This window comes from Mesoplodon densirostris, chromosome 5, assembly GCF_025265405.1.
Source record: "Mesoplodon densirostris isolate mMesDen1 chromosome 5, mMesDen1 primary haplotype, whole genome shotgun sequence".
Lineage (NCBI taxonomy): Eukaryota > Metazoa > Chordata > Mammalia > Artiodactyla > Ziphiidae > Mesoplodon > Mesoplodon densirostris.
The window spans coordinates 151819857-151831865 of record NC_082665.1 but is presented as its reverse complement, the minus strand read 5'-3'; the positions used below and the strand labels follow the sequence as shown (position 1 = coordinate 151831865).

At 56.3% G+C, this 12009-nt stretch overlaps 1 protein-coding gene across 3 annotated transcripts in view; it reads right to left on the bottom strand.

The window, feature by feature from the left end:
* KY (kyphoscoliosis peptidase) overlaps positions 1 to 10218 on the bottom strand; it is a 44870-nt gene extending 34652 nt beyond the window's left edge. For 2 of the 3 annotated variants that reach the window (XM_060100251.1, XM_060100252.1), the window contains exons 1-2: positions 10083 to 10218; positions 6755 to 6817 (exon numbers count right to left, since the gene is read on the bottom strand). In XM_060100251.1, coding sequence (XP_059956234.1) covers positions 6755 to 6817; positions 10083 to 10218 — 199 coding nt within the window. Of the gene's footprint in view, positions 1 to 2443; positions 2507 to 6754; positions 6818 to 10082 lie in introns of all 3 variants that reach the window. The other variant, XM_060100250.1, reaches the window with a different exon arrangement.
* Between the last annotated feature and the right edge of the window lie 1791 nt (positions 10219 to 12009).

The following is a 12009-nucleotide window of genomic DNA, read 5'->3' as shown; positions in this document are numbered from 1 at the left end:
AAAGCTATCCATGTCCTAATTCTGTGAACCTGTGAAAGTTACCTTATATGGCAAAAGGGACTCTGCAGATGTGATTTGCTTAAGGATCTTGTGACGAGAAGGCAATCCTGGATTATCCAGGTGGGCCCAACATCATCACCAGGATTCTTATAAAACAGAGGGGAATGTATCTACTTTATGGAGAGAAGGCAATGTGATAGCGGAAGTGGAGATTGGAGTGACGCAGCTACAAGTTGGCAAGTGCCAGCAGCCTCTAGAAGCTGGCAGAGTCAAGGAAAAGGTTCTTACCCAGAGCCTCCAAAAGGAACCTGCCTGCCAACCGAGAGACTGATTAGCCCAGTGAGGCTGACTTGGGACTTGTAGTCTCAGAACTGTTAAAGAGAATACATTTGTGTTAAGCTACCAAGTTTGTGACAATGTGTTACAGCAGCCGTAGGAAACTAATACACACCCATGTGCACCCCCCCCATTCCCCTTCCTGCTTTAGTTTCTCCCCCAGCCTTATCTGACACCTTGCATTTTTCTTGTTAGGGTCATCTGTCTCCCTCGCTAGGTGTCAGCTCCACGGGGACAGGAGCCTTTGTCTGTTGTGTTCTCTGATGGATCCCCAGTGCCGGCATCCAGAGCTGCTTTTTGTGGAACGGACGGATCAGTGTCAGTGTGGACTCTGGCTCAGGCCCAGAGCAGGGCAGCCTCTCCCTCGCTGTGGTACAGGCTCCCTTAAGACCTGGGGGCGGGGGGCCCATCCTATCCCAACCTACAGTGGACCCTGTCCTGTTTGTCGGATGCCAAGGCCACCCTCCTTCCTGCCCTCTGGAAGCCTCAGATACCGGGAGGTGGCTTGTGAGTGGCCCATGAGAGCCGGGGTGTGGTGTGCCAGGTGAGGCTCTGGAGAGTGGCAGGCCCCATCCCACTAGTCCCACCCCACACGTCTGACAGGAGCACCCCGCTCGGGGACTGCAGCACCCCCAGTCTCAGACTCCTCCTCTGTAAAGAGGGATAACACCATGACCCCATCAGGGATGTGGCCAGAACCAAGCGAGAGAAGTGGCTGCTAATCCACTCTCACTCTAGTGAGGTATCATTTACTCTTATTTGGGGTGAGCTGTGCTGCTAGTCCATTTCAGAGGAGCAGGGGGTCTGGGTTTGTCCTTGTGGTGCTCAGCGGGGTAGCAGGTTGTGGTGGGCCCACTGAGTACCCTGGGGTTTGTCCTGCAGCCATAGTCCCAGGAATTCTGCCCTAAATGGATACTGACCTAGATTGCAAGGACAGCTGGCCACCTCCTGCTGGGAACTTGAGCTGACAGGCCCTTCCTCACGACCTGCCAGTGCCTTTCCCTGGGGATGGTGGGTCAGCCGGTGTCTCAGAGAGCGATTCCCCGAGGACCTCCGAATCCTCCAGGGCATCCTCCTTCGGCACTGCACCCTGGACGTAACCCTTATAGATTAGGGCATCAGTGCTGAGAGCACCAGTGGTGACATCTTGGGGCTGAGTCTACGAGAGTTCTCAGGCACCAAGCCCTGAGCAGAAAAACCAAGGTGGCAGGAGGGGAGGTTAGTGAAGGGGGGGAGTGGAGGTCTCTAACCTGGCCTCTCCTCCAGCTGTAGCTATGGAGCCATCCCGTCACTACCCCGTCGGGCTCTCAGATCCAGTCAACTGCAGAGTCCGCACGGGGCTGCCCTTGCCTGCCCTCCCTGACCCCCCAGGACCTGTCCTGGCAAAGTGAGGATTCTTGAGGAAGACCTCTCTCACTCTCCATTGCCGAGTTTAACTTGTCCCTGGGTGGAAGGGCCTGGAAGGCTCAGCCTCAGGAGGAGAGGCCAGGGAACCGCTGTGACTCGGTGGGAGGGAAGGCTTGCACACGGCGAGCCAGTAGGGGGAGGCCGGTTTCTAGGAGAACCAGAGCTGTGAGAAGTGGAACAGCTGAGGCCCTGGTGGGGGTTGGGGGGGGCCGGGGGGGCAGGGAGGGGGTCAGGCTGCTCCCGCTCTGACTCTTGCTGGCCACGTGATCTTGGACGAAAGAAAACCTTTCTAAGCCTCAGCACACTCATCTGCGAAATGAAGATAGTAAGAGTACCAATCAAATACGACTGTTGTGAGGCATAATTCACATGAGAAAGGTCATGTGCGTGGTCTGGCAGGGTGCCTGACATGAAGGTAGCACTCAGCAAATGTTAGGTATAGTGACGACAACCGGGGTGATGATGATGGCAGCAGTGGATGCCGGAGCCCGAGGGCTTTACTTCTCTGCTCCATGACACATGCAGCCTCTCACTGGTTTCCATGGGATGTGGGAGAGGGGAAGGGTGCTCCAGCATCCCCAGGACAGAGGGGCCCCCGCTCCCCACGGTCTGGGCTCCGCACCTGCTGTCTCTGGCCAGGACAGTGGATCCGGGCACACAGGAGCTGGGGGAGAGGTCACAGGCAGTGGCGAAACCTTACCTTGGTTGTCGTAGGAGGTGATGACCTGGGGCTGCTGGGGCTGCTGCTTCTCCACCAGGTTTCCTATTTAAGGAAGACAGAGGGAACTGCAGTGACCACTGGGCCCGCGGTGGGGTGGATTCTTCCCCAGGCAGAGGAGAGAGCTGCCAGGCTCGGCCTAAACACGTGTGAATCAGCAGAGTCGCACACCTGAACGCAGAGGCACGTGACCGGGAGCCCGTGTACGCACAGCCTCACGCTCGCGGCAGGTGCCGGCAGAGGCTGGGTTTTTCTAGAGAAGCTGGGGACGCCTCCCATGGGCTAAGTGACCACAGCTCCTGACTTTGCTGCAGCCGGGCCCAGTTCCCAAAGTGCAGAGGGATGCCCTGCTCATCTCCACACCTTTCTTTGGAGCCGCCAGGGAGGCTCCTATCCTGATTACGGGCCTGCAGCTTCAACTGGTTAACTTTGGCAAAGACCCCACAGCCAGGTGAGATGCGGGACTTGAACCCAAGTCTCCAGCCTCCTGCCTCCCTCTGAGAGGAATGGGGGGGGGTGGGTACCCTGCCGCCTACTCTACCCTAGGAGCTGGGGTGCTTGCAGTTTGGTTCAGTTTCACAGACATTTGCAGGGCACCCGTTCTGCAGGGTGAATGCTCTCCATGCACTGGTCATAGTCATGTCCCGGGACACAGAGCTGTCCTCAGAGCCTAGTGGAGCCAGGCTGCTGTGGAGAGATGCCCAGCTGCTGCCATAGGCCATGGCAGGGGGAACCCACAGGCTTATCTGCCCCTCCTACAGGAAGCACCGCCCTCCCTCCATCTCTCCCTTTACAGCTGCTGTGGTGGCCTGGTCTTGCCCTTGAACCTCTGCTTCAGAGGGGTGGGGGAAGGGCCACTACCACCCTGGCCTGCCATCTTCTCCCCTGGTCTCCCACTGGGCTGCAGAAAGGCTGTTGGGCCTGTCACTGGAAGTGACCACTGGCACCTGTGCCTGGACCTGGTGCAGGCACTCAGGGGCACTGGCCTGACCTGGTTCCCTTCATATGACATCCCTTGTGTACCCAGCCAGATCTGTCACTCAGCGTTTCCCATGCCTGGGCTCAGGCAGAAACCAGTCAAGGTGGATGGGTGGGTGGGTCACTGAGCTGGGCTGGACTTGCGATCCTCCTGGCAGGGTCTTGCCCTGGGAAGCCCATCCTCTCCAGCCTTCTCTATAAGCAGGCCCAGGCAGGACCCTTAGCCCCCCCAGGCGGAGGTCGATTGGTTGGCTAAGGGCCAGGACCGCTGTGTGTGCCAACCCAGGGTGATGCTGTATGCTGGGCTGGAGCTCCAGGCCAGACCCAGGCGAGGACAGGGCAGCTGCCTCCTGTGGGCACAGCTGGCCGCATCTCTGCTCGGCTGGCTTATGGAAGAAATAGGATCTGGGAAGGGAATCCTCAAGGAGGACGATTGGCTGGCATAGCTGCTGTGGGCTATTTATAGTCAGGGTTGCACAGTTGGTTTCCCTGTAGCTGTGGGGCGTAAGTCCCTGTGCTGCTAGGCAGACTTCGGCCAGGACCAAGGAAAGCAGCCAATCACAGCAGGGGAAGCCCGTTGCCGGGCAAGCTGGTGGCTCAGCCCAAACACCTGCTGCTTGGAAAAGTTTGGAGCACTCGGGCTCCCCCCACCCTGCCAACGCCCCAGCCCAAGGAGTGCACAGTGCAGAAAGAGGGGGGACATGTGCCCTTTTGGACCAACCCCACGTTCAGCCACATTGGTGCACACTCCACCAAGCACAAGCCATCAGCTGCTTCCTTCTCAGATGAAAGCCATCCAGTTACCAGGGCTGGGTGCTCTGGGCACCAGCAAGGCAAGTATGTACCCAGGACCTCACCATCAGAAAACACAGAAGAAGCTGGAATTTTAACTTCTGCACGGATGCAAGCATGCCACTCGAAAAAATTAATAAAATTTGACTTAGTAAATTTTAAATTGCATTATGTTGGTGGAGTGGTGGAACCATCATCTTTCCCAGGCTCAAGGCCTCTGTGTGGCCTCTCTCCAGCCCTGCACTTACCTGAAACTCTCAGTTCTTGGGTGGTTTTGCAAGAACTATAATCATTCTCTTTATCGGCTGGTACATTGTACTAAGACCCACTTCATGTCTTAAGGAAGATGGATAAAGAAGATGTGGCACATATATACAATGGAATATTACTCAGCCATAGAAAGAAACGAAATTGAGCTATTTGTAATGAGGTGGATGGACCTAGAGTCTGTCATACAGAGTGAAGTAAGTCAGAAAGAGAAAGACAGATACCGTATGCTGACACATATATATGGAATTTAAGAAAAAAATGTCATGAAGAACCTAGGGGTAAAACAGGAATAAAGACACAGACCTACTTGAGAATGGACTTGAGGATATGGGGAGGGGGAAGGGTAAGCTGTGACAAACCGAGAGAGAGACATGGACATATACACACTACCAAACGTAAGGTAGATAGCTAGTGGGAAGCAGCCGCATAGCACAGGGAGATCAGCTCGGTGCTTTGTGACCGCCTGGAGGGGTGGGATAGGGAGGGTGGGAGGGAGGGAGATGCAAGAGGGAAGGGATATGGGAACAGATGTATATGTATAAGTGATTCACTTTGTTATAAAGCAGAAACTAAAAAAAAAAAAGAAAAAAGAGTCTTGTAAGAGTTATCGTGTCTCTTTGTGTTTTGTTATATTTTTCCACTAAACTTACCCCAAACCAGGAACCCCGAAGATGGTAAAAAGAGGATGAATCCAGTATATTTCACTCCTCTCTTGAGGACTGATAACATTAATAACATGCCCGAGAAGCCATAAGATGAATTGCCAACAACTCAGGCAAAGTAAGAGCTGCGACAAACACAGACGCAGTGTCTCTTTCCTCCCACGTGGCCCGCCTGCCCTCCACCCACCCGCACACTGGCCGAGCACGCCTCCCTGCGTGGGCTGCTATGTGCTTCTGTGGCTGTCAGGTGTCTGGAGGTCTGATTCTTACTGTAATTCTCAAGAGCCCACAGCGCCGTTTCGCTAACCTTGGCGTCTGCTTAGGTAGAGCTGGAACTGGTGCGTCTACCATCTGATGGCCCCGTATCAAGGTGTAGGAAGCCATCCCACACCATGCGTGCCCATCAGCCAGGACTCAGAGGGTGGTCCCTGGTGGTGGGGGTGTGTCTTGAGGATGAGTTATCTCCATGCAAAGTGCAGGGGACACAGGCGAGCTCTTCACCTCCAGGGTGCTGAGACTCGGCTGTGGTGAACGGCATTATGACGCAATCATTCTAACATGGACCCAGGGGGACGGGCACTCCCAACCGTCCATCTCCAACAATTAGAACCCTTCCCGGCACAAAGTAATCACTGTCGACCTTTACTGAGGGAATGAATGAATGAATTTACGTTTAGAAGTTCATCCTCCCCTTTTGTTACTGTCAGGAGGACGGCAGAGCATAGGTGTTCTGTTTTGCTCACTTGGGGTCCTGTTTCCCCATTTGTGGAGCATCACGGGGGGGTGGGTCCCTTCCTACTGGCATTTGATGAGTCAGTCATCCGATCCTGGGGCTCACACAGTTGGAATCTGACTGAATCCCCTACTGGGGCTCTGGGAATGGAGGCCTGATTCTTACTGGAATTCTCACATGCCCACAGTGCAGTTCCACAGTGTTTGTTCCTGGAGGCCGGGCTTACAAATCTCACAATAAGGGCACAGAATAAGGCCCAGTATAACGGTTCATGCATGGCATGGTCAGAGAAATCCTGGGCCTGCAGGGGGAAAGACACCTGGCCCCATAAAGAGGCTTTGGAAGCTGATTTCTTCAGATCTTACTGTATTCTGGATCCCAGGCCAGGAGCCACAGAACCCTTGAGTGGCATCTCCCAAGGCCTTGAGTACACCACCCAAGGCAGGCCGCTGTCTTCTCTGTTCAGAAATATTTTCAAAAGATGGGTGCCCCAAGATGCATGGGACGCATGACCTGGGAAGCCCCACCTCCCATGGGAACACACCTAAACCCACCATCCCAAATGATGCCAAGTTCTTTACAGCTCAGCCAGCGAACAAGTGGGTGCTCAGGGTTGTAGCATTGCGCCGTCTGCCTCCCCACACACCCTCCAGGAAATTGGTGGACCTGTTGCCAAGGAAAATTTTCCAGGGTCACAGTGGCCCCAGAGGCCTGGCTGCATCACAAGCAGCCACTGTCTGAGTGGTTAGATGTCTAGACTAGTCCTCAAACAAGTGAAACCCAATGCTTCCAGGCATTTTTCAGTGTGTTGAATTCCAGAGATCGGAAAGAAAACAAAATGAAAATGAGAGAATTTACCATGTAGGTCATTTCTTTCTAATTTCTGCCATCTCCGGATTCCGTTTCCAACACCTTGAAGCCCTGTGAAGTAACAAGGACCGGCATGAGGCTCTCTGCGGTGGGGAGACTCAGATCAAGTGTGTGATGCACCAGTTGCAAACTGATCTGGGCTAAAGCGGGGCTGGTGGAACTTGGCTCTCCCGGGATCCGAGGGAGGCTGCCCACGAATGAAGTGCACTTGGAGGAATGAACGCAACCCTCCACATTCAAAACATTAAAAAAATATTACCACGGTAGTTTCCAAGGGTGGCGGGTTGGTTATCAGGATCATTCAGGGAGAATTTTCACAACAGAGGTGCCCCTTTGTCACTCCCACATTTCCACTGCATAAATATGGAAGCATTATTGTGAAGACATTTGCCATTCATGTTTCCTGCCTACTTCTGTATGTGGTGAATCTCCTACTTTTAGCGTCCTGATGTGGGGTGGGGGGTGGGCAAGGATGGAAACTGATGGATCCCTATGGGAACTGCACGTGATGGCTGCCTGCTCTCCCAGCCTCCCTTGCAGCTAGAGCATGGACCTGTGTGGCCGAGGCATCCACTGAAATGAACCTGTGTCCCATTCTCTCTTGGGACCTAGTGAGGCAACAGGGAAGCGAATGGAACCGCTCTCTCTCTCTCTCTTTCTCTCTGGTGGCGGCTGGAAGTGATGGCTGCAAGGTCGGGTTCCTGGCACAGAACTGGCAAACGTCCTGGCAGTGCAAGCAGCTGCAATAATTTCAAGTTCCTGGCGCAGAGGGAGCGTCTCGGGCTCCTTGGTGGCAGCGGAGGTTTCCTCACCAAACCAGCCATTCTGCACAGCTTATGGTCGTGTTCCTGGAAGCTCAGCCTCCAGTCTGGGTCTCCAACCCCTTCCACCACTCTGAGCGCCCCCAGTCCTTTCTTGACACCCTTCTTTTCCGCAGAGCTCTCCATAGTCAGTGTCTGGGCCTTACCACGCGGAAACTTCACTGACACTTGGGGAGTGGAATGCACACATCCCATCCACTTTGGGGATAAAACCTAAGGCGTTGAAGCTTTTTCAGACCTGGTGTGGCAGCTTTAGGCTACCTCCTCCATGGCCGGGGGAATATACAATAGGAGTTGAGGGCTTCTAGGCATGTTTTGGAGAAGTGCGGCTCTAAGGAAACTGCTGGGGAAATGCTAGGGCCCTGCAAGAAAGGGGAGGGAGTATCTGCTGCCTTGCAGCCCAAATTCCCAGTGCACATGCTCAATGCCTCCTTGTCCCTCTGACTCTTTTCTGCCACAAGGACACAACAGAAAGCCACCTGGTCACAACCTTACTCAGTCCTCTGCATGTGAGAGTAACCGAGCTTTGCTCTTTTCTCAAAGCAGAGCTCAGGCCCTCCTTTGCAGAGCCGGGGAAGATTCCCTGTCCAGCCGGGGGCCTGGAGCGGGGAGGAGACTGGAGGAGACGCCTGGAAGTGGGGGAGGGGTGGGTTTTGGATCTCTGTGCACCAACAGGAGGCCTTGGAACAAGCTAGTCTTGTCCAGCATTTCCCCTCCTTAGCTTGTCCCAAGGAGTGGGCCCGCAGGCTGGCTTAGCCAGGGGTCTCCTGGACATCCCTGCTGCCCAGCGGGCTTTGGAGGTCACACACGCTCCCTCTTCCCTGCTCTGGTGCAGAACTGTCTGATCGTCAATAAGTGACACGGGTCTCTCCGCTGCCATAGCGCCTGGGAGAAATGTCTGTCAGGAAAATATTTGGAGAAAAATATCAGCAGAGAGGGCTCAGCAAACAGCGGTCTTCTTTCCCTGAGTCACGGTCACGAGTGTGAAGTGCATCGGTCTGGCCTCATGTAGGCTTCATGCCGGGGGCTGGACACGTCTCTGAGCAGCCCCGGTCTCTGGACCTTCTCTGTGTTCTCTGCCCTGTTTCTAGTGTCAGAGCCTTTCGGAGAGATGTGATCGGAGAGGGAGAGAGAGGAGGGGACTCATGCGCTAACCTGGAGCTGCGCCTCGTGGGGGGCCTCTGGCCTTCCGGACCGCAGTCCGTGCAGTAGGGGCAGCCGCATTTCTATCAGGGAAGGCCAACGGCCTCTGCCAGTTTCCTCATTACAAATACCCCTGCACGGGCCATCTCCCCTTCTCCCAGAGGCAGCTCTGAGAACTAAAGAACCAACTAACCCAAACGACTCCTGGGCCCCAAATCCCTCGGGAGACTGGGGCACCTGCCAACATTCTCAGCTCTCCAGAATCTCTTTTCTTTCGCCTGCCTGCCTCCCCAGGAGGTCACCAGGAGCTACGGGGCAGCTGCAGCTTGTGGGGCTGGCGGGGGGCAAAGCCACGCGTGGCACCGTTGCTCCAGCAGGGTCGGTGGAAGGTGCCCGTTCAGTGTGCATAGCGGCTCTGGGGACAGAAGAGCTGTGGACAGACTTCAAGGAGCTCTGGAGCTGGAAGGGCGACGGGGCAGGTCACTTTACCTTGAGGGCTGTGAAGCTTCGCTCCCCAAGAACCGGGACACAGTGTGTCTAGTGTGCCCTCACGCCAGCCTCCTCAAGGGCTCCTGAGGGCTTCCTCAGAGACTCAGGACCAGGGGGTTCCCAGATGTATGAGGGGCTGATTTAACCGCCACTGTTATCCATCTCTACTCTCTTCACGTTGTGTCCTGTTCTCTGGAGAGTACAGAGGCCAGAGCCCTGCTTTCCACAATCACTCTATGAAAAGTCGCTTTATTTGACCAGTCTACCCTTCCCCAGAAAGTCTGTAGGACAAGTAGAATCAACAGATAAGCCCAAGTGGGGAGAGCAGATTTCAAGTCTAACCCTACCCAAGCTTGTGTGCCTTTTACACCTGGCACGCCTTCTACTGTAGGAGGCTGGGAGAGGGCTCAAGAAAGGGGACAGTGAGGCCATGAATCGTGCAAGGACACCAAGGGAGGGTCCCACCTCAAAGTCTGACTCAGCACACGAATCCCCCTGGGTCCCCTGTGCCCTGCAATGTTGCCTGTGGGGAGCAGGCCTCGGGCACACAGGAGTCAGGCCCGAGGTCCCTTTCCTCCAGGGCATCTTCCAACCTGATCTGCACCCTTCAAAGAGTGACCAGGAGGAAACCTGCTCACGGGGGGGACGGAAGCACGGCAGGCCTGTACGGGGTGTCAACCGGGGCAATCGCGGGGCTGCGCGTTGCCACGGGATGCCAGAGGCGCAGCGCGGAGGCGCAGCCAGCCTTGGGGAGCGGGTCGGCCTCGGGGACCTCTTTCGGGGGCGCGCACCCCCAGCAGGCGGGCCTTGGGGCGAGGAGGTCCAGGGGCTGGGGGCCGGGGCCCTGGCTGGGGGCGCATTACCTCCTCTGCGCTGCGGAGGCGCGCCCGGGTCCGCCTGGCGGTCCGAGTGCGCGCCCTGTGCGGCGCGCCGCTTCTCCGAGTGCACGATCAGCAGCATGTCGATGGATACGGCGTTGCTGTCCTTCTTCAGCTCCATGGTGCCGCCAGCTCCGGCCAGTGCGCGGCGGCCGCTCGCGAGGCTGCCTGAGCTGCAAATGGCTCGTGCGCGCCGCTGCCCGGCGCGGGAGACGGCGAGGGTGCGGGAGAGGGCGCTCCTTGCCGCCCGGCCGCCGCGCCGCGTTTCGCTGACTCTGCCAAACTCGCCATTAGGGCCCGCCCGGGAGGGCGCTACGCTAATGAAGAGGCCGTAAGTCACCTTTGAAAGGAAATTCCCGTCCGGCCGCTCTCCGGAGCCTCCCTCCCCGCGCCCCTGTCTCCCGCCCCTGCCGGCCGGGCGCTGCCCCATCCCGCGCTTCCCGGGGCCTTTCTGGGACGGCCAGCAGCAGATGTCCGAAAGCCGCGGCAAATACAGAAATTGTACAGTGCTGTCAACAGGGGGAATCAGTGCAGGAAAAGAGAAACGGCAAGGGGGCTGCAGATTCAATTGCAAAATGTGGAGAAATTGGCCAAGTTTTGGCCTTGGCTCCACTACCTCCCCGGGTGGGCTTGGAGGTTGACAGCTCCCTTCGTTAGAGGGAGATGTGTGGGGCATTGGGGTCAGGACACCCCCTCCCCCGTTATGGCCCCACCAGAACTTGGAACTTGCCCACTGGGCGTCAGCCTAACAGCCCTGCCTGGTCTGAAGTGAAAGTCTTAACATCTCTGTACCTTCTAGAAGCCTGGCTCTAGCCCGCTGGGGAAGGGGGAGGGGGAGAGGAGGAGGCTGGGTGTAGGGAACGGCCGGCCTCGGTTGGCAGTCAGGGAGCTGGACCTGAGGGCCCGTCTATTTTTAGCGAGGCCTGGCCTGCCCAGCCAGCGGCAACAGGGCCTTTGGCTCTGGGACTCAGGAGTGTTTACAGCGCATCTGCTTGGCAGCCCTTGGCACTGTGGGCCTACCGGGCTGGGGTCAGTCCCCTAACTTGAGTTTCCACCGTTAAGAAATACCGTAGGCGTGGAGACCTTTGCTCTGGGACCCTCCTTGCTGTGGAGTTAAGTGACTCTACCTTGTGTGGCCGCTGAGACCTCCCGCTACCTCTTGGAGGCAGACCGTATGGCACAGGCCTGGGTTCCACACTTGCTGCCCCCGTGACCTTGGACAAGCCACTTCCCCTCATTTTGTCACTCGTATCATGGGCATAACGCAGGTCCTGCTGTAACAGTGACATGCATGTGAGGTGCCTGGAGCCTTGTAAGTGGTCTTCAAGTGGTAGCTGGCATTCTTACCTGATTCTAAGGGCGAGGAAAAGGACAGGTGAAGTGATAAAGCTGGGGGTCACAAAGCTGAACTCTCAGACCCTGAAGATCTTTCCTCGCTGACTGTGGCTCACAGTTTAGTCACCTGGAAAGACCACCACCCCATTGTATCACCGCCACCCCACTGCCCACCGGGCATCCGATGAAAGGAGCGGTCACTGGCTTCCGGCAGTGTTGACTGGAGTCCTGAGAGAGCTGAGCGCAGGACCAGTAAAGGTGATGACTCGCAAGGCAGTTTCTTCATGCAGCAAGCCCTGTCCTTCCCTGTCCTGTCTGCATGTGGGCCTGTACACACACACACACACACACACACACACAGGGCTGGGAGGCTGGCTAAGCCTTGCTCTCTAGATGACTAGGGAAGTAAGAACTATGGATTATTCATTATCTGAAGCTGCTGGGGTCTTGGAGATTGCCCAGGCAGCTCTCTGGTCCCAGCATCACCTCACCACTGGGGCTAAGTCCTTGGAGGGTGCGGATCCCAACAGAAGCTCCTGTGCAGCACCTGAATGAGGCTGCGTGGGGAGGGCAGGGA